At 44.5% G+C, this 20,764-nt stretch overlaps 2 protein-coding genes across 4 annotated transcripts; one reads left to right on the top strand and one right to left on the bottom strand.

Annotated features, from left to right (window-relative positions):
- Positions 1 to 4,381: 4,381 nt before the first annotated feature.
- Positions 4,382 to 7,021, bottom strand: fam110a.S (family with sequence similarity 110 member A S homeolog). Of its 3 annotated transcripts, none has more exon segments than NM_001096400.1 (2): positions 4,382 to 6,130; positions 6,957 to 7,004. In NM_001096400.1, a coding segment is annotated over 1 exon segment (903 nt). In that variant the 5' UTR covers positions 6,014 to 6,130; positions 6,957 to 7,004; the 3' UTR covers positions 4,382 to 5,110.
- A 5,701-nt stretch (positions 7,022 to 12,722) lies between these two features.
- tmem74b.S (transmembrane protein 74B S homeolog) lies at positions 12,723 to 17,955 on the top strand. Its single transcript, XM_018238285.2, has 2 exons — positions 12,723 to 13,279; positions 17,026 to 17,955. The coding sequence occupies exons 1-2, from the start codon at positions 13,133 to 13,135 to the stop codon at positions 17,461 to 17,463; spliced, it is 585 nt and encodes a 194-aa protein (XP_018093774.1). The 5' UTR covers positions 12,723 to 13,132; the 3' UTR covers positions 17,464 to 17,955.
- Positions 17,956 to 20,764: the final 2,809 nt, after the last annotated feature.

Raw genomic sequence — 20,764 nt, forward strand, 5'->3', positions numbered from 1 at the left:
TGAGACAACAGTATATCTGTCCCAAAATCTGCAAAGAGAAAAATATGCCTGATAGTGCAGCAAGCCTGTGAAAAGAAAACGTACGTTCTTGCAGAATATAACTACTCACAAACTCCTTGTGGTATTCATGCCAATAAGTGTTCTCAACACGATAGAAAAATCGGGCCTCCTTTGTGAATGGTGCCTACAGGGAAAGAAACTTCGGATAGTGCAATAAGGTAGGTAAAGTTTTAGGACTGCAGTGCACAGTCCTCACTTACCCCTTTAACTTGCAACAGATGCGCATACAAGCAGTGATGATCCGATCGTCAAGGATCTCCCTGTTTATGGATGTTCAATCAGGAGCGCTGGGGGAGATGCCGTTCAACCCTCCGCTGGACCGGTGGCACTGAATCCTCGGACCAACGTATCAGTGCAACCAACAAATGCACGAAGAGCCTTGGCAGTGTCATATTCTGCAAGAACGTACGTTTTCTTTTCACAGGCTTGCTGCACTATCAGGCATATTTTTCTCTTTTCAGATTTTGGGACAGATATACTGTTGTCTCAGCGCACCATACCCTATTTGAATTTTTAGCATTAAAACATACCATGTGTGCAATACCAGTATCTCTATTCGTTCATCTCCCTTTGTATTTGTAGAACAACTTGTCCTTTTGCTTCTGCTAGCCTATTGCCCCGGTACCGGTAAATTTGCAGGAGAAGGCAATACGCCATAACCGCTTCTGGAGGCAGTGCCTAGGTTCTCAGCAGCTCCCCCATGAGATTAGCCAAGGATTCTGTGTGTCTCAATGTATTTATTTATAATAATGGAGAGCAACACAATGATGGTTTTGGAGTTTCTGTACAAGGGGCTGCTCCTCACACGCATGCAATCAGCATATGGGAATGGAACAATCTTCTCCGAGGCCTGCGAGTTCCGTCTGCAGGTCAGATGGTACAATTAATCAGTGCAAGGGGAAAGGCATAATGCTCGGGAAAGACACAGACGGTGCTGCTATCTCACACATAGATTTGCAGGGCAGTCCAAGGGGAAAGGTGCAGAGCTCTGGAATATCATAAGAGTGTGCTGCAGTATCACAGACAGTTCTGAGGAAGTATAAGAGAAAAGGTACAAAGCTATGGAAAGACAGGGGACACTTCAAATCACAGCTTTGGGGCAATAAAGGCAAAAATCTCACGGCAAAGGAGCCACTAAAGAGGCACAGCTGGTGATCACAAAAACATATCATACCCAGGGGGTGGGAGATGGACAGGGTCTGGCCTTTGGAAAAACATGAGATTGAATCACTGAACTGAGACACCCTACTAACAAGCACAGTTACCCACTTGCCCACAAACTCACCCATGGCGGCCTGAACCAATGGGGCCAAATGGGTCAAACCGGGCACCAGGTGGCGCTGCTCCAGGTGGAAGGCCATGTAAGGGATCAATTCTTGGCAGTGTGCTTTGGCCCCGGAATGGATCAAAGATCATGCCACCAGAATGCCCCCTGTAGGAAGAGCTTAGATTTAGGAGGCAGCAGCAGAGACAAGGTATCAGCAATTCGTATTAGTCCAATACAACTTACCCCAAGAGATCCAGGTCTGCAGCACCATATGGGGGATGCCCATGTGGGTCAGTCCTAGACAGAGAAAGGTGGGTCAGGATTGGAGAAAGAGAAAGGAGCTCACGCCTAGAAGATTCCATGTTACGCACCAGGCAGGGGGTTGGGATGGTGGATGCCTGGGTGGGACACGTAGGGGATCATTCTTTGGATCTTGCTCCCCTGCTGGTCTGGTAATGGTGCCAAGCACAGGCAAGATCAGCTCCTTATCTTGGAGGCCCTTCAGTTCTGCAGCATTCTTATAAATTTATTATTATTATTAACATGTATTTATATAGCGCCAACATATTGCGTAGCACTGTAAAGTAAATGTGATTATACAACTACATCACATGAATTACATACATAGAATATATGGAGTAACAAACATCACAATCAATACAGGTACAAAAAGGTGAGGAAGGCCCTATGCATAGGCTTACACTCTAAAGGGAAGGGAGTAATACACAAGGTGTGGGAGTGGGCAAGATCGAATTAAGTGGGTGAGAAATGTGGTATTGTATGTGGTGTTGCGTTTGGTAGTTAAGCAGAGTGAGGGTAGGCTTCTCGAAAGAAGTGCGTTTTCAGAGATTTCTTGAAAGCAGAAAGGTTGGGAGAAAGTCGGACAGACTGTGGGAGAGCGTTCCAGAGGAGGGGTGCAGCCCTTGCAAAGTCTTGAATGCGAGCATGTGAGGAGGTAATGAGAGAAGAGTTGAGTAGTAGGTCAGTAGAGGAGCGTAGTAAGCGAGTGGGTGAGTATATAGAGATGAGTTCAGAGATGTAGGGTGGGGCAGAGTTATGAAGTGCTTTGAAAGTCAGTGTCATTAATTTGAATTTGATTCTGAAAGGTAATGGAAGCCAGTGCAGGGATTGACAGAATGGCGAGGCAGAGGAGGAGCGGTTGCTGAGGTGTATGAGCCTGGCAGCAGTGTTCATTATGGACTGGAGAGGTGACAGTCTCTGGAGGGGGAGGCCAATTAAAAGAGAGTTACAGTAGTCTAGACGCGATATGATGAGAGAGTGAATAAGAATTTTGGCAGCGTCTTGGGTGTTAAATGATCGTATTTTGGATATGTTCCTTAGGTGGAAGTGACATGATTTAATAAGTGACTGGATATGAGGAGTGAATGACAGGGCAGAATCTAGGATAACCCCAAGGCACCGGGCCTGGGGAGAGGGGGTGATAGTGGAATTGTTAACTATGATGGATACTTCGGGGATGCTACTGGTGTTAGTTGGAGGAAAGAGAACCATTTCAGTTTTAGAGAGGTTTAATTTAAGGTAGCTTTGTGACATCCAGGTAGAGATAGCGGACAGGCAGGAGGAGACGCGAGTTAGGAGTTCTGGGTTGAGATCAGAAGATGAGAGATAGATCTGAGTATCGTCAGCATAGAGGTGGTAGTGGAAACCATAAGAATTAAAGAGAAAACCCTGAATAAAGAGAAACAGAGCCTGTGCAATAGCACATTTGGGGGCTGCATATGGATTGCTGCATGGGGGCTGCGCATTTGGGGGTCTGCATATGGACTGCTGCAGGGGGTCGCATATTTGGGGGGCTGCACATGGACTGAGCATTTGGGGGCTGCATATGGACTGCTGCGGGGGGGGGAGAATTTGGAAGGGCTGCTCCTGCCTGTTGCATCCTGCCCCGTTACAGAGACATCTGCCCAATCCTTGCCAGTGCACTGCCCACTGACCTCATCCCCTGCTATTTCTTACTGACAACCCATATTTAATGGCATATACAGGTTGCTGCAGGCTTTTCAGATTGGTTGGTACCCGGCCAGTGACCTGAATTTATGCCCTGGGCTCCTCTCTCCTTGAGCCACCTGGATGGCACTGACAAAGCTTTATGCCACATATTGCCTTGAACCTTAGCCAAAGTACTTCCCCTTGGTCCCTCCTGGGCAAGGAACCCATTTCCACAGCATAGGCATGGGATGTTTTGTGCCATCCTCCCATAGAGGCAGTGTCGGACTGGCCCACCGGGATACCAGGAAAACTCCCGGTGGGCCCAGGTGTCAGGGGGCCCTTGTGCTGCTAAAGATTTTGCCTATTTCATGGCCAATTCCTATTTCTTTGAGAACAAAGAGGCTAAATAGATGGAATAATAGATTATAGTATGTAAAGAAAAGAGACTAGGAGAATAGAAATTGAGTGAGGAGAAGAACAATAATAGTACTGAGAGTGGGCCCCTGGTCTAAGGTTCTTTGGTGGGCCCCTGGTCTAAGATTTTTGGGTGGGCCCCTGGTGTCCCAGTCCGACACTGCATAGAGGGCAGCATTAGGGCTGATCCATACCTATGCACGGACACCTGGAAGGAGGAGCTTCTCATCAGCAGAGACTGGGCTGCTTGTTGGTTCAGAGGGGAGAATGATCCAAAATCAGTCGGCTCTCTCATCAGCGCAGTGAAAGGAATTAACGCAAGAAGGTAATTAACCGCAATGGCCCAGTTACAGCTCTGATCCCCATCCAAATGAGAATCTGTGGTGGTAATGGTTTTTGAATCATGTACATTTTTGTTCTGCAAAAGCAGGGGGGTAACTACAGAGGAAGCAGACCCTGTGGTTTTAGGCGGGCCCAGTAAGGCCATTACTAATGAGCCATTTCAAAATATCTTGATAGAATAGGTCCATTTACCAATGCTTTGGGGCCCTGAATGGAATCTGCTGTGGGGCCCAGTAACATCTAGTTATACCACTGTGCAAAAGGATTAAAAATTACAACCACTCTCTTGTTGCTAGAAGATCCGTAATTTATGAAAGACATAACCAATATAAAAAAAAACCTCAATAATCGTGGAACCAGCACAGATTTGTTTAATGGACAATAAGGGTCAGTGAACTCGGACAACCAGGTATCAGTTGTATGATGGAAACAGACAGAATGTAAACATCATTCAAGATAAATTGCAAAGACTAATTGAAATGTTGCTGAGAACTGCCCCATCTTTAACAAACTAACAGTCATTATAAAGGTGAAAGGAAATCTCACAGGGAAAGGTAATATAAACAGAGCTTTTACTATCCCTGGTTATACATCAGTACCGAGTTTTACAGACTCGGTACAGACTCAGTCTGGCTTATTTACTGCAGAATCAACTGCAAGATCAACCATTAGGTTTTTTGAGAGACTTCCAGCAACAGGTGTACCCCCATACTAATGAACCCCCCCCCTTCCCTCCAGTCTGTACAGGAAAAAAGTAGAGTGATGACATCCCACAATCCCATTCAGGAACAGACAAGGAGCTGAAGTCATACACTCTCCTATACAGGTGCTATGCAGGGTGCTGGAGTCTTACAGTCCCATCCAAATTCATATCAAGGTCCAGGAGTCATACATTCCCATACAAGTACATAGTAGACCACTGAAGTCATACAATTCCATACAAGTACGGAGCCGGATGCAGGAGTCATACAGTCCCATACAAATTGGAGTCCTTCAATCCCAAAAGTGCAAAACAAGAACTAACACTACTTGCTTGTAAACAGAAACCAGTCCATATTATAAGTTTGACACAGGTCTTTACTTTCCCACAGGCTCCTGTGTTGGCATTTTTTGGCACTCTATGGTTTGCCTTTGTCCATACAGCCATTTAATGACCCTTGCATTGCGCTCAATGATGGAGATACCATAGGGCAAGCGTTTGGCAGGTGTCTCCTCTGCAGTAGTCTCACTAAACTGTGAACGGGCACACTCAGAGCCGGGTGAACTGGCACTGTGAAACTTGGCCGAGACAATGTCAGAGTTGGCACAGGCAAAGTGTTCTGCTTCAGTGTTGCCTACCTCTCCAGGGTCCAGGCCACAGTAATTGAAAAATCGTTCAAGGTTGGCGCTGACCCGGGAGAAGCGGTCACTCAGGTCAGACTTGGATCGCTGCAGCTGGGACCGTCTCTTGCCTGGACTTGGGGTACAGTTTGGAGAGCAGAGGGGGCTGGCAGGAGACAGAGGGGTATCTGTGCATGGAGCAGGGAGCAGGACTTTCCCAGGCTTTACATCCACTCTGCGCACTGCTGCTGTTCTAGAGGCCCGAGAACTACATGGGGTACTTGATAGATTTGTGGGCTCCTTGTGTTCCTGCCAGGGGGCCCCATCCCCCCATGGAGACTTTAATGGGCTGTCACAAAGATTAATCAGTTTGTTAAGTACATCCAGGTTCAGAGAGTTCTTGGGACTTGGCATGCGCAGGGCAGTTGGGTGTCTCCTGCGGTTTGGGGTTAGTAATGCCCGTCGCACCCCGGGTGAGAAGAGGGGCTGCCTGTTCAGCACTGGTCGGACTGGCTCCTGCCTGGTGCTTGCCACCTGCTTGCTCTTCACGTATTTCAGTTTGTCGGCCTCCAGCCTTTCCACTGCACTTTGTTTGCGTCCGGCTCCTTCAACTGGCTGGCGGAAGTACTCAGGTCCCTTGTTGAGGATACGCAGGGGCATTACTGAGGGCAAAGGGGCTCCCACCCCTGAGGGCTGTAAGGTGCCCACAGACATGGCAGAGAGGTACTGGCTGCTGAGTCCAGAGATTGTGGTGGGGGTTCGGCTGGCTTACGGCTCCTGTGGGGAAGGAGCAGAGAGAAGGATTAGCCCCCTTGGCATGGACCACACTTTGCCGCTCACATTTAAACACACAATGGCACCAGCAGCTGCTGTGAGAGCTGGGACCTCCCCTCCCTCCTCCAATCCCAATTGGCCCCGCAACTTCAAATCAACAGTCCCCTCCCATGTGACTGGCAGTTACTGACTACACTACAGCAGCTGGGCCTCATTAGTGGCCCTAAACTCCCAGCCTGCGACCCCTCAGCTGTGACTGGGATACAACTCCAAATTCAACCCAACAGGCATTAATCATCAGCAGTGCTAGGAGTTCTTGTTCAAGAGCCCCCAGGTTGGGCAGTCAATTTATACATCTTATAAACACTAAATTCACCCTCAGGCCAGACACAAAGAACTGGTTGTTGGCAATTTCACTCACTGCTACAGACAAGCTCCCCTCCTCCTCCTCCGATGAATCGGTCAGCCTTCTGTGTGCCATTGTCCCTGCAGGAGGGGGGAGGTAACAGGGGCAACCACTTTTTCAGGGAGGGTGAGAAAACAAGCTTTTTCTTTTCAACTTTTCCTGCATATTTCACGTGAAATACAAACTCCTACTCTCATGTACTTGTAACACAAATACACATACACACAGTGCCTTATAGGGGGTTTAGAAAATCACTAAAGTTCTGTTACTGGGGTGGGGGCATGTGAAAAGAAGGAATTTGGGGGAAGGGGGTTAAGCTGAAAGGAAAAGTCTCACCACAGGGTACCCAGGAGCAGCAAATCAGTCATTGGGATTCAGTCAGTATCAGAGGGAAGCCAGTTCTTGCAGTGATTCCCTACTTACCCTCATGCGAGCCAAATCCTTGTTGTCCCTTCAGGTGCCTCCGTCCTGATCCCAAAGCCAACTCCGTACCTGGGAAGTACCTGGGAGTGTTATTTCACTTTCACCAAATCCACCACCTCCTTTACTTGTCCTGAACTACACCCCTTAACTCTTCCCTCCCCAATCACAGCAACTGACTGAACTCTGCACAACAGTAGCAGGGCCTTTGTGTTCTATAGGATTTGGTTATTATTCCTCTTTATTTATACAGTGCCAACATATTCCTCTGCATTGTACATTATAAATCCTTCTCACCAGTCCCTGTCCCAATGGAACTTACAGTCTAAGGTCCCTAATGTCACATAATCATAATGTCTCTGTTGTTACATGTTACCAGCCAGCATAGTTTGTGTGCCACAAGGTATATGCAGTATTGCCTATTGTTGTGCCAGGGTGGAGAAAGTACAGTGACTGTATGGGAGGACAGACTGACTTAGGGATCCAATTATTTGATTAGGGTACAGAGTTCCCTGTATTGCTGCCCAGTACTGGTATGTACATCCCAGAAATAGCCACTCAGATTAGATTCAGACTGGTGAGAGATGATGACCATATGGCACCCCATAATATAGTTATCATTGTTATCATAGTAAGTTAGCTCAACCTTTTAACTCTATTTTAACCTGCCTAACTGCTAGTTGATCCAGAGGAAGGCAAAAAAAAAAACCCATTTGCCTCAGAGGGGGGAAAATTCCTTCCTGACTCCGAAATGGCAATTAGACCAAGGCCAGGACAATGGGAATCCCAGCAGCCCCTGCAGGACATACTACAATAGCAATACTCAGGGCAGGGATAGTGGGAATCTCAGTAGCCTCATTGTTCTTTTTTTTTCTTTGCTTGCATTTTCTCCATGCCTGGAATTATGTGTAGATTACAGCAATGCAGGCAGATATATGCCGCAAATGGGTAGTGGATAGGATGCAAGCCTTACAGCACTTGTCCATAACCCTGTTAGTTTTCCTAAGCTACCCACATGAATGGAACCCATGAGCTGAAACCTTCCAGTTAATCCTTCCACCACAGATGGTGGTGCTGCCCACACAGCAGAGCTCAACAGCATGAAGGACACTCTCAAGACACTTGCTGAACCACCAGATAAGTTGTAGTACTGCACATACCTGTATCACACCCAGAAATAGCTTGACAAGTGTAGGAAAATTCGTGAATAGAACTACACCTTAAAGGAGAACGAAACCCCCAAACTAATGAAAACCTCTACCCTCCATAGTTCCCCCTCCCTGTTCCCCCCGCACCTGTCTTCATACCTGTAAATTCCCCTAAGTCTTTAATTAACCCTCGATACACAGTCAGCGAAGCTGAGCGCCATCTTCACCGATTCAGGAATCTTCAGGTGCGCATGTTCACAGCCAGAAAATTGCTACAACTGCGCATGCCCCGATACACTGCTTACCTACTGAAGACTCCCGAAGCGGTGAAGATGGCGCCCATGAGCTCCACTGAGCTGACTCTGCATCGAGGGGTAATTAAAGACTTAGGGGCATTTACAGGTATTAACACCTGTGCGGGGGGAACAGGGAGGGGGACTATGGAGGGTAGGGGTTTTCATTAGTTTGGGGGTTTAGTTCTCCTTTAAAGATGGTGCTGAAATTACAGGATGTAACAAACTACATAATGCTTGTTTTACCATATATAGTATGCAGGCTGGATTATGCATACTCTTGATATATACAGTATAAAGCTCTTCCTGGGGGTTGGCCAGGCGACTTCTGCCTGGACTGGAAAGTGCCTTGTAATGTTGGAATCACTGCTGAGCCATTTCTGGGGAGTCTCTGAGCTTTTTTATACATACATGATTTATTTATTTGTTTTATCTAAATTTATGCGTGGTCAGTTTCAATCACTCTACAGAACCCAAAAGAGCCCTTCACAATACAACCAGGTACATAATTCCCCTGCTAGGCAAACTCACCTCCACTCACTAAGTCTACCATGGCGACAGCTGTTGGGTATATATTGTGCTTATGTCCTCATTAAGAATAAAGGAAGATTCCGAATACTTGTGAGAGAGGACAAATGAAATGAGGAGGTGTGTCTCAGGAGAAGACCTTACAATCTTATACAGATGAAAGTCACATTTGGAGGAATAACATGTGCATGTAGGCATCCCAGAGCAAGGTAAGCCAAGAGGAATAGCTCATTAAACAAATTGCCAAGAACCTCTTCTTACTCTATTTCATAGTTCCACCACCAGAGGCCCCTCTGTAGCCAAGCATTGCCTGAATGCTTAACTACAAGGACAGAGACACAATCCTCCTATATGAAGCAAGGAAGACTGGGCATGTACAGTATGAAAACCATGATCTCCCTGTAGAGGTTCACAACCAACAACTCAACAAAGCCTGAGAAAATGCAAGTCCCTTACTCATTGACTTCACTTTCCCTGAACACCTGGGCCGAATGCGTACGGTGCCCATCCGGCCTGGTCTGTCACTGCTTCACAGTCCTAACCTTTTCTCTGAATGGAAAGGATAACCTGCTTACAGGAGAACTATTGCAAAAATGAAAATGTAATATAAGCTCCAGCATACTGAAATAAGAAACTTTCTAAATACAACCAATTAAAAATTCTGTACCGTTTCTGAAATAATCAAGTTTATCTTCACTATTCCTCTCTTAGCATCTACTTGTTCTGTCTTCATTCAAGAGTTGGGTGTCAGATGAATGATCCAATATATCTTATGGGGGGGGCTCCATTTGCCTAGAAGAAGTATTAGAGCTCACACATGCCTACATGCAGAATTTGTGCAAAAGGCAATTGTTTTGTTAGATTTTGTTTACACTGGAATCCGTTATTTGAGTGAGCTCTAATACATCTGCTAGGAAAGGAAGCCCCCCCCACAGTGTCGGACTGGGATGCCAGGGGGCCACCAGAAAGCCTTAGGCTGAGGGCCCATATTCTAAACTATTGGAACCTCACTCAACCTCTTTATTCTCCTAGTCTCTTTTCCCTACATGCTATACTCTATTCTTTCCATTATTAAACCTCTCTGTTCCCATAAAGAAATGAAGGAATGACCATGAAATTGGCCAAATGGTTAGACGCAAGAGGCCCACTGACACCTGAGCCTACCGGGAGTTTTCCTGGTATCCCAGTGGGCCAGTCTGACACTGCCCCCCTATAAGATATATTGGATCATTCACCTGACACCCAACTGCTGCATAAAGAGAGAATGAAGAGAAACAGATACTGAGAGAGGGATAGTGAATATAAACCTGATTAGTTTCTTACTTCAGTATGAGGAAGCTTATATTACATTTTCATTTTTGCGATAGTTCCCCTTTACAAACAGTTCTAACATTCCTTTATCACCTACCCCCACAAACTCACATACACATTGTACATCTACCCAGTCTGGAACATCATGCAAGGTCGCTGCTAGATGCCCATGTCATGTGAACTACAAAAATAATCTAAATTCTTTACTGGTTTCACACAGTGATCATGTTTTCAATATTGGTAGTTAATATGGTAATGGTAATGTATATTAGCTGGAATTAGAGAATGTCTGATGTATTAATCAGAACACCAATTCAGGTAACTGATCAGCATACGTGTTAATCACAGATTTTCCCAATAGATTTGTTTCAACCAGATCCTCAAAAGTTTCATGGTGATTTGCTTTGGGCTGAAACATTAAAATATCTTGGAGTTCCCATTCACAAAGAGTTGACCAATAGCCAGACCTCAAATTGATCCCACTACTGGAATTATTGGTAAAAAAAACATGCTCTGCCCTTCCACTAACAGTATTATGTCACATTAACCTATTTAAAATGTTTATTACCCAAATATATTTATATGTCTTTAATCACACCATATATTTTAATCTGTTAGACAAAATCTTTTATTATCTTCTTATATACTTGATGCTGGTAGCCTCACTGCAGCAAACCTATGCCTTTAGTACCTGGAAATAAAACTTGAAACCACCCGGTGGTGGTCTCACCCTCAATGGCTAATGCAGCCACAATTGTGGAAGCCCAAATAGCCAGATCATATGAAGACCATAACCATGTTTAGAGACAGTAACATTGAAAGAACATGACTCCACCATTCATTATTGGAGAGTGGCTACCAACTTTTCCTGTGGATAGACACAAACTACTCTGGCCCAAGCAGAAGATGAAGTATCTGTGAGAGGTTCTAAGCCAAGGGAAAATACTCAAGTTCAAAGCACCACAACTATCCAAGAAATGTTCTTTGAATATTTAACAATAACATTATGCTGAACAAAGCTCAGTTGGGACAGTCACAGATTGACTACCAAGCCAACTTGACGAAATTATCTTTATTGCAATTCTTCTCTCTATTAAAGAAACCCTTTGAACCCAACCTGTATAAACAATACCATAGATTGTCCAGAGATGTTCCAAATCTCACTATTGATGCCACACAGGCCCATTGTAATAAATCCCACGGTGATAGATGAGTGCCCTAAACACAAACACTCTACTGTACACTTTGGACACCTTGTTTGGCAGTTCCCGTATATACACTGGTTCTAGACCCAGATTGTGGTCAGTCAAACCCTGGCTCTCATCATCCCTATAGACCCACTTATACTGCTACAGAATCAGGTCCCAGCTAAATAGCCATGGGGGGGGGGGGTACAGGTAATGGCAGAGGGGACCCAAAAGACATAAAAGTGGGATTTGTGTGTTACAGAGGTGGCACGGTCAGATTAATGGAATGTGACTGGGATGCATCAGGGGTATGGTCTGCATGTGTGATTATTGTTTTAACTTTGTCCCCATTCTACGGTGGCAGAGACCAGTGGATTGAGAACTGGCACCCTCCTAACGCGGTAGTACGTGGACCCATGGTTCCTCATTGGGTCCTAATTTGCCTCAGAAACAGCTCCCACCAAAGTAGAACAAATGTTTTATATTTTGCCTATCTTGGCAAAGAAGTTGCTGAACTGCCCCAGAGTACTCTACATCATCATTGCTAATACCCCAACATATCTCCAAAGGGGATGCCTCTTAACATTTGGAAAATTTGGTCCCCATGGCTGCAAGATCATTTTCCAGAACCTGCCCTTTTCTAGTTCTATACCCCAGAACAAAGTACAGAGTTCTCTTCCCTGCCTTTCTAGCTAAGAGGTTTTCTTTGTGGTGGGGGTACAAAATAAGGGCCCTGGTTTTAACCCCCTCCATACTCTGATCCAGTGATTTTTTAGAGAGTGTAAATGATAGGTAACAGGTCAGATCATTGATGTATTATTATAGCTGCTATGTGGCATGATACTGGGCAGTGTGACCCAGCAAGTGGCCAGGGAATAATAGTCTTATGAGGGTGAGATTGCAGTTGCAAAATGTGTATTTTGTCTCAAATTGGAGGCAATTGCATAGGAAAGTCCAGATAGTGTGACTTCCATCATCAGGCTGACTTGTGTGCCTTTCTTTAGATGAAAGTTCGTATGCATGATGCAGGCTACTGTGGAGGTTGGGCTAGCTCCTGGGTTGCCCTGTATATATATATATACATAAAATCAGCAATGTGGTGTGTTTGTGTATGAGGGGAGGGAAGCAGTTCAGACTTGCATTGGATAAGATGAACTTTCATGTAAGGAAACTAATGGAAACTTTGGGCCCACAAGTTCTGTCGCCCTTATATCTTCTGCATGGCCTGTTCCATATTATGAGACACAAAGTATTTAAGTCTCAGCTAGACCAATGGCTGTTGGTCTTTTTTCAGCGTCATGTGCTATGTTTGTGTGTGAAAGACACATGAGCATGTGTTTGGCCAAGCCCTGCCTCCTGTCCCATTCACTGGCCCATAAAAGAGATTCTTGGCTCTTGGACCAAAGACTTTCCCATGTGTAAGAGTGTAAGTATAGAATGAGCACTGACCGGATGCCACTCATTCCTGCATGATTACAGCAGCCACCATGGGACCAGGCAGAAAGGATTCATGTAATCACTAATGCTTAAGGTTGGAGCTAACTCACACTCACTGCTTCCTTTGCACAACTGCACCACTAACTTCCACTTATACAAGCACACCACTAATCCACATTCACTGCTTCCCTTGCACAAGTGCACCTCTAAATTCACAATCACCGATTCACTCGCACCGTTGTTGTCTGTCCTCGCCATTGTGAAAGACCCAGGATATGGAGGAAGAAAGAACCCCCAGAATATGCAATCCACCAATTAGCCCCAGTGGGGATAATAAGGAAAATCAAATAAAAGAAACGAATGGGGATTCGCGAGATCCAACCAGTGAAGCTGGAAATCGGAGAAAGGAACTTCTGTCCAAGGTAACATGCCCACAGCCCTTCGATGTTATAGTGTTCCCATTAGATAGTACAGTATGAGGGTATAGCTTTATGTGCCCAGAACATTCCTTCTCTGTATATTTGTATTTATACATATGGGAAGGAGGTGCCATATTGTTTCCCTTAGACAGTACAGTATGAGGGTATAGCTTATTGTGTGCCCAGAACATTCATTCTCTGTATATTTGTATTAAGTTAACTTTTAGTATGATATAGTATGTCACTTCTGAGCAACTTTCCAATGGGTCTTTATTAATTGTCTTTACTGTTTTTTTTTTAAATGATTAGCTTTCTTCTTCTGACTTTTTCCAGCATTCAAATGGGGGTCACTGACCCCATCTAAAATAACAAATGCTCATAAGCTACAACTGTATTGCTGTTGTTACTTTTTATTACTCATTTTTCTATTTAGGTCCTGTCCTATTCATATTCCAGTCTCTTAGTCAAAGCAATGCATGATTACTAGGATAATTTGGACCCTAGTAACCAGATGGCTGAATCTGCAAACCGGAGAGCTGCTGAATCAAAAGCTAAATAACTCAAAACCACAAATAAGAAATGCAAACCAATTGCAGATTGTCTCAGGATATCACTCTCTACACCATACTAAATGTTAACACAAAAGTAAACAACCCCTTTAAAGTAATCCAAAACAGCCCCAAAACAGTAAATCCAAATAAAACAAAGAGGAAATTGCATTACATACAATCCATACATGACACATTGTTGAATTGTATTATATTTATACATGTCAGAAAACTTTAATGAGAGGGAGAAGGGGGCGGCAGCAGCCCCAGGGATCGTCCCTGTCCCCACTACCCCTCTGAAATGCATATTTCAAACTTCCTTCCTAAGGACCACTCTCATTCTATATAGTGCCCCCCCCCTAAAACAGTCAGTTCTGAAAATGGTTTGGAGAGTATCCTAAGCTGATTCCAGGCAAAAAAAAACCTCAATATTCATTATAAAAAGCATGTAAATTCTGCTACTTTCCTTTTGGAACTGTTTGTGCTTTTCCTTTTTTCCATCCCCAGTAGTCAGACCCAACCACTTCTAGAGTTGTTCTTCCCCCATGCCTATTCCCGGTTGCCCTTCCATTCGCTTGACCCTTTCTGCAAATAGTACCTTCTTCAGAAATTTTCCTGGCCCTGTGACAGTTTGAAACTTAGATCAAGTTAATTATCAGTGATACTTGCAGGGCAAATCCACAGGGTAAAACCTGTAAGTCCCTCAGTCAGTTTTCTTGACACAAACCACCAGTCTGGGAATTTCTCCCTCTCTTTTACATGCAGGCCCACACACAAAAGGTAAGTGATGTAATTTGCATGTGTATTATATCACTTCTGCACATGCACATTATGTCACATAATACTGCACAAGCACCAGTGAGACCCTCTGAGGTCCAGTGCCTGAAACCACCCTGAGACTCAGAGACCCCTACTCACTCTAGAAACACCCTGAGACTCAGAGACATTCTGCTAACTTATTCTTCACCATCTCCTTCTAGTTCTAAAAAGAGTCAAGAAACCTGATACCCCCCATTTCAAATCCAGGACCTATAGTGACTGTACTGCTGCTGACTCAGCAAGCACTTCACTTGGTTCTTCCCATATTCCAAAAAGCAACTTCAAGTTTCCTTATTAAAGACGGTGGCCACATCTATCTTTATCACCAACCCAATACTTTAATGTAAAAATGCCCTTACAGTGCATTAATATAACTGGCCCTGCACCATGGGACACTTTTGCACTGTTCTAGAGTCTAATGGTAGGACCTCCAACCCTCCAACCAATGCCTAGCATTGTATATAGTGATTTTGGGATTGTTTGTCTCTGATCCCCCATGAAAGTCCCCACACTTCCTACAGACATTTCTGTCTGAGACAGGTAGTGAAAATGGAGTGTCCACATAACTTTGTACATATAGGGGCAAATTTATCAAGGGTCGAATTTTGAATTTAAAAATACTTCGAATATCGAAGTCGAAGTTTTTTTTGGGTATCCTGCAGTCGAAGTAAAATCGTTAGTTCGAATGATTAAATCCTTCGAATCGAACGATTCAAAGGATTTCAGCGATCGGTCGAATGATTTTACTTCGACCCTTGATAAACTGCCCCATAGTGTACTTACCTATAAATAACATCAGGGGTGCTTCGTCAATGAGGCAAGTTGAGGCTGTCGCCTAAGGCGGCAGCGCCCCCCTAGGTACCAGGGGCAGCAAAAATGCTGCTTCTGGTACTTTAAGAGCGAATTTCCAGGGGAGGGGGGGCAGCAGCAACTGCTGCTGCCTCAGGCAGCGGAGGGGCCAGGATCGCCCCTGAATAACATATAGGCTCATCCACCTGGGGTATTGCTTATATGGAGCCAAACAACCTCACTGGATTCTCAGGTTAATCAGGCAGGAAAGGCTCCAGTCACCACACACACACACATAGGGTTCTACTACTGCAGTGATCCCCAACCAGTGGCTCGCTAGCAACATTTTGCTCTCCAACCCCTTGGATATTGCTCCCATTGGCCTCATAGCAGGTGCTTATTTTTTAATTCCAGACAGGAGGCAAGTTTTGGTTGTATAAAAACCAGGTGTACTGTCAAACGGAGCCTACTGTAGACTACTTGTTCAACCAGTAAAGCTGAATTTCCTGGTTAAAAAACATAAATTTGTCTCTTAAAGGTACCAGGAGAGGCTTTTTTGCTGCCCCTGGTAACCTATTTAGCGCTACAGTTTGAGGTGAGTTTTCAAACTCTCATCACCCCAGAATAAACTGACCTAATATCAGCCCCATTACATCTCCAAACACTTATTATCCCTAGTCTACAGAGCACACACTTCATCTATAAATAGTCTCCATAGAACCAGCAGGGTCCGAACTCATAAATTATCTATAGTTAAACATTTGCTGTAACTTCACTCCCCCCATAAATTCCATCTGAGCTAATTATACCCCGGCACTGAAACAGAGAGCTTCAAGGACAAATGTAGGGCTTGTATGGGGGGGGGGGAGATTCCATTGTAACACTGTAACTTTGTAACCCCCCATATCATATATGCACATGATGTAACTGTATAATATATAGGCACAGATATACCCCCATTTTTCCCCCAACCACTGTCACAGTGTAACCCCCATATTATATATGTACATAATGTAACTGTATAATATATAGGCACAGATATACCCCCATCTTTCCTCCAACCACTGTTACAGTGTAACCCCCATATTATATATGCACATAATGTAACTGTATAATATACAGGCACAGATATACCCCCATCTTTCCTCCAACCACTGTCACAGTGTAACCCCCATATTATATATGCACATAATGTAACTGTATAATATATAGGCACAGATATACCCCCATCTTTCCTCCAACCACTGTCACAGTGTAACCCCCATATTATATATGCACATAATGTAACTGTATAATACATAGGCACAGATATACCCCCCATCTTTCCTCCAACCACTGTCACAGTGTAACCCCCATATCATATATGCACATAATGTAACTGTATAATATATAGGCGCAGATATACCCCCATCTTTCCTCCAACCACTGTCACAGTGTAACCCCCATATCATATATGCACATAATGTAACTGTATAATATATAGGCACAGATATATGCCCATCTGACATTTCAGTGTAACAAATTGGGGTTGTTATACAGCACCATCTTCTGGTTGAAGACATTATTGCAGCAAATATGCTTTTTTTCCTTCAGATAAAAATTGTGACAATGTCAGACCTGAAGAGAGAGTGGCAGATTCGGTCTGAGATGCATGTGAAGAAGCAGAGACTCAACCCATTTAGTGAAGAATTTGACCACACTCATGCCATGTCGGTGCGGCTCCAGAAGGGGGACCATGGATACGGGAGACCAGAGGAAGGGAGCCGGACAGAAGAGAGGGGCAAGAGGGCATTACGGCACATACACAAGGAAGTGGAAGAGATGGTTCTGGTTATACGGGAGATGGGGGTGAGGGGAAGGGATGGGAGGGTGCGGGTGACATTTGGAAGACTGTTCCAGAGGTACGAGCGTATCTCTGATAAAGTTGTAGGGATTCTGCTAAGGGCCAGAAAGCACAAAAAGTTGGAATTTGAAGGAGAGATGCTGTGGCAGGGTGTACATGATAATGTCATTATCACCCTGTTGGATTAGGGGCAGAGATGAGGGGAAGATTTGAAGCTTAGTGCTTAAAACATTGAATCAATTGGGGAAGAACTGGAGGACAACTCCACTCCACCCTTACATGCCTGGGCTGTATTTGGAATTGTGCAATGCTGAGCCCATCCCCAGAATGTGTATCTCAAATTCTTCTTCTATTAGATTGTAAGCTCTTTGGGGTTACTGGATTCATTATATGTAAATTTGTTTTACAGAGCTGCAGAATATGTTGGCGCTTTATAAATAAGTATTAATCATGTGCTTGGGAACTTTCAGAATTATAAGTATGTCAAATACAGACAGGATCATTGGAAAAGATATTTTCTATGCACACATGACATCAAGTTTGTACATCTGTTCTGTTGACAGAAGGAGCCTCTCAGAGCCTAAGATGCCCGAGCATGAATAGCTATGGGTACAATATGACATATTTAGAATGTTTTGGGGTCTCACAGGGGGTAATAAAATATTCATTTTCATAATTAATTTTTTTTTTATTGTATTTCATTCTGCATTGCCCCCCAAGTCCTGCTTTTCACAGTTCCCACAACTCACTCCTCCAAACACAACTTCCTGGTCTTATAAATGGCAAAGTCAGATGGAGGCTGGAGATAAGGTCCTTTGCTCGATTGTCCCAGGCTTAAAGGGGGGAAAAGGTAAGCCAGAACCCTCAAGAACACCAAGAGGGGCAGCAGTCTGGCACTCGAAAAGTAATCATGAAAGACAAAGTCCCCTTACAATAGAATGGCCTGAGAGTCCAAAAAATGGGCTAGGTACTCTCCAGTGCAAATTGCACTGCAAAGCACCCTCAGCTCAAGTCCCCCATAGTAATAAAAGGCACTAAGTTGGCTCAGGTGCAGTAACCCATAGCAACCAATAAGATGATTGTTTTTAAAAAGGTAACCAGTAAATGCTACCTTCTGCCTTATATTACATAACCCCCCTTAGTTCAGACTTTCACATCTACTCGCTTGTCCTTCCCAAGGAGTTTTTCAAGCCCTCTGGCCCCATACAGTGACATGTCTTAAAGCCCCCCTGAGTCCTGAGAGATTACCCTGCCCCCTGTGTCTCAGCTGGACTATGCTAGATGCTATGGACTATGCTTATGTTCCTCATTAATTGGCTGATGAACAGACATAACTATCCCTAGACCGGTGCAATGATCTTCCAGGCCTCCAGGGAAAGGGGGTGACTGGTGGTCCCACTGCCAAGGGCAGCTGTGAGGTGTCTATATGATATGATGATGGAAGAACAAGGGGGGCTCTACACCTTGTAGCCAATCAGAATCAAGAGCATCAGCTGCATCCTCAACTTCTCCATTACTGTCAAGGCCCAGGACATGGGGTGCATAATTACACGTGTCTCACATGACTGCCCCCCGTGCACAAAGCCTCACAGAAGGGGCAAGAATTCAGGGACAGATATATGCCGTAACATATTTCATATACCGCATACGATCTGATCCCACCCTATAGCTGTCATAAAACTACAAGTCCCAGCATCCCCTGAAAGACAAAGGCCACCTTACAGCTTGGTTGAACATCTTTGCACTCCTCCTGAGTCTCTGCTAATGAGCTCGGGCCTGCATTCCAGTTCAAGTTTTGTCAGTTAAACCATTGTGTATCGTAGAAATGTAATTCAAATGTGTCTTTAGCTTTTATTGTGCACAGATGTTGCCACCAGGTGCCAGTACCAATAAAATAACTCTGTTTATCGCAAACTCTATTTTATTTAATAACATATCAACATTACATATAGCGGACTGTGTCCCTATTACTGCTCTAACAACAGTAGCAACAAAACCTACACAGGACCAAGGACAACACTCCTAGGATTTAAAAAATAATCAATCAAAGATTGTCAATGCACACAGATACCTTCATCTGGAGTGAAAACAAACAGCCACAGTGAACAGATGAAGGTCTCCATGTGACCAGAACATTGAGTATTAAACCTTTCTTTTTGTGCATATATGATATGGGGGTTATACTGTAACAGTGGTTGGGGGAAAGATGGGGGTATATCTGTGACTATATATTATACAGTTCCATTATGTGCATATACGATAAGGGGCTCACTTTGGGCCAAAGTAAAGATGGTTGGGGGGATATTTGCCACAACAATCCTGTAGTCTGTGCTGTAATTCACATTTTGGCCACTGGGGACCAGCAGGTGCTTGGAATTAAATGGGAACAGCAGCATGAGAAGGGAAGAGGGATTCTGGCACAATAAATACCCCCTCCTGCTAGTGAATGGAGTGCCTGGTTCATCAGGCTGTGCTGCCATATGGTTTTATTCACAGGCTGTGGGCAGAGCACAGGTAATGAGCAGAGAAAGTCAAAGAGTCATTTTGTTGTGGGGGTCTATACTCCATTCTCCAGGGAGACTCCCCTGCTCTTTCCCATTATTCTGCCCTCAGATAATGAACTGAAGGACAATAAAATGCTCATTTTGCCTCTTGGTGCCGAGCAAGTCCCATTGAAATGCAAAGCAGCAGCAGGAGAATTACTCCATCCTTCCTGCCTGACAGTGGGACAGTGAATTGCAGCTGGTGAGGGAGGGCCCCACCACCTGGGCCTCACAGGCCCCATGTACCCCTAGTTCTGCCTGGAGGGCTGGACAGAAGATTGCACTTCCATCTGCTCCCAGGCTGCTGCCCCCCCCCACCAAAATCCCAGAAATTTGCAGGAACAAGGGAAATGTCTGGGAAGCTCTGCTCATTCCATGCAGGGGCCCAGACTGGGCTCAGGGGGAACAAAGACTTGGTGGTCTCAGGGACCCATAAGATCTCTCTCTCTCTCTCTCTCTCTCTCTCTCTCTCTCTCTCTCTCTCTCTCTCTCTCTCTCTCTCTCTCTCTCTATATATATATAAAATACACAAAAGCCATGACTATCTTGTAAATTATATCCTTATAAACAATGAGTTCTGATGTCATCAGTTATAAACAGTGAGTTCTGATGTCATTTCTGTCACATGACTCACTGAAACTTGTGTATTATAATAAATAAAGTACCCCCAATTGCAAAATATGAGGATATTAGAAGTTACCTCGGAGTTCCATGACCTGTATTAAAACACTTAGCCTTCGGCTTCGTGTTTTTATATGGTCATGAAACTCCTCGGTAACTTATAATATCCTTATATTTTACAAGAGGGGATACTTTATTAACTATATATATATATATATGTTATACCTCTTGCCCCCCCCAGCAGCTGTTGTTTAACTACAACTTCCTTTTCATATTTCTAGAGGTCTATCCATTTGTTCATTGGGTCTCAATCCCCCTTGTGGTA

This window comes from Xenopus laevis, chromosome 9_10S (assembly GCF_017654675.1).
Source record: "Xenopus laevis strain J_2021 chromosome 9_10S, Xenopus_laevis_v10.1, whole genome shotgun sequence".
NCBI classification, from domain to species: Eukaryota; Metazoa; Chordata; class Amphibia; order Anura; family Pipidae; genus Xenopus; species Xenopus laevis.

Bases quoted from the DNA above. Each gene is read 5' to 3' on its own strand.
- fam110a.S (XM_018237612.2), bottom strand. From the start codon at position 6,067: ATGTCTGTGGGCACCTTACAGCCCTCAGGGGTGGGAGCCCCTTTGCCC.
- tmem74b.S (XM_018238285.2), top strand. From the start codon at position 13,133: ATGGAGGAAGAAAGAACCCCCAGAATATGCAATCCACCAATTAGCCCC. The intron at 13,280-17,025 runs GTAACATGCCCA...TTTTTCCTTCAG, and splicing joins GAAAGGAACTTCTGTCCAAG to ATAAAAATTGTGACAATGTC.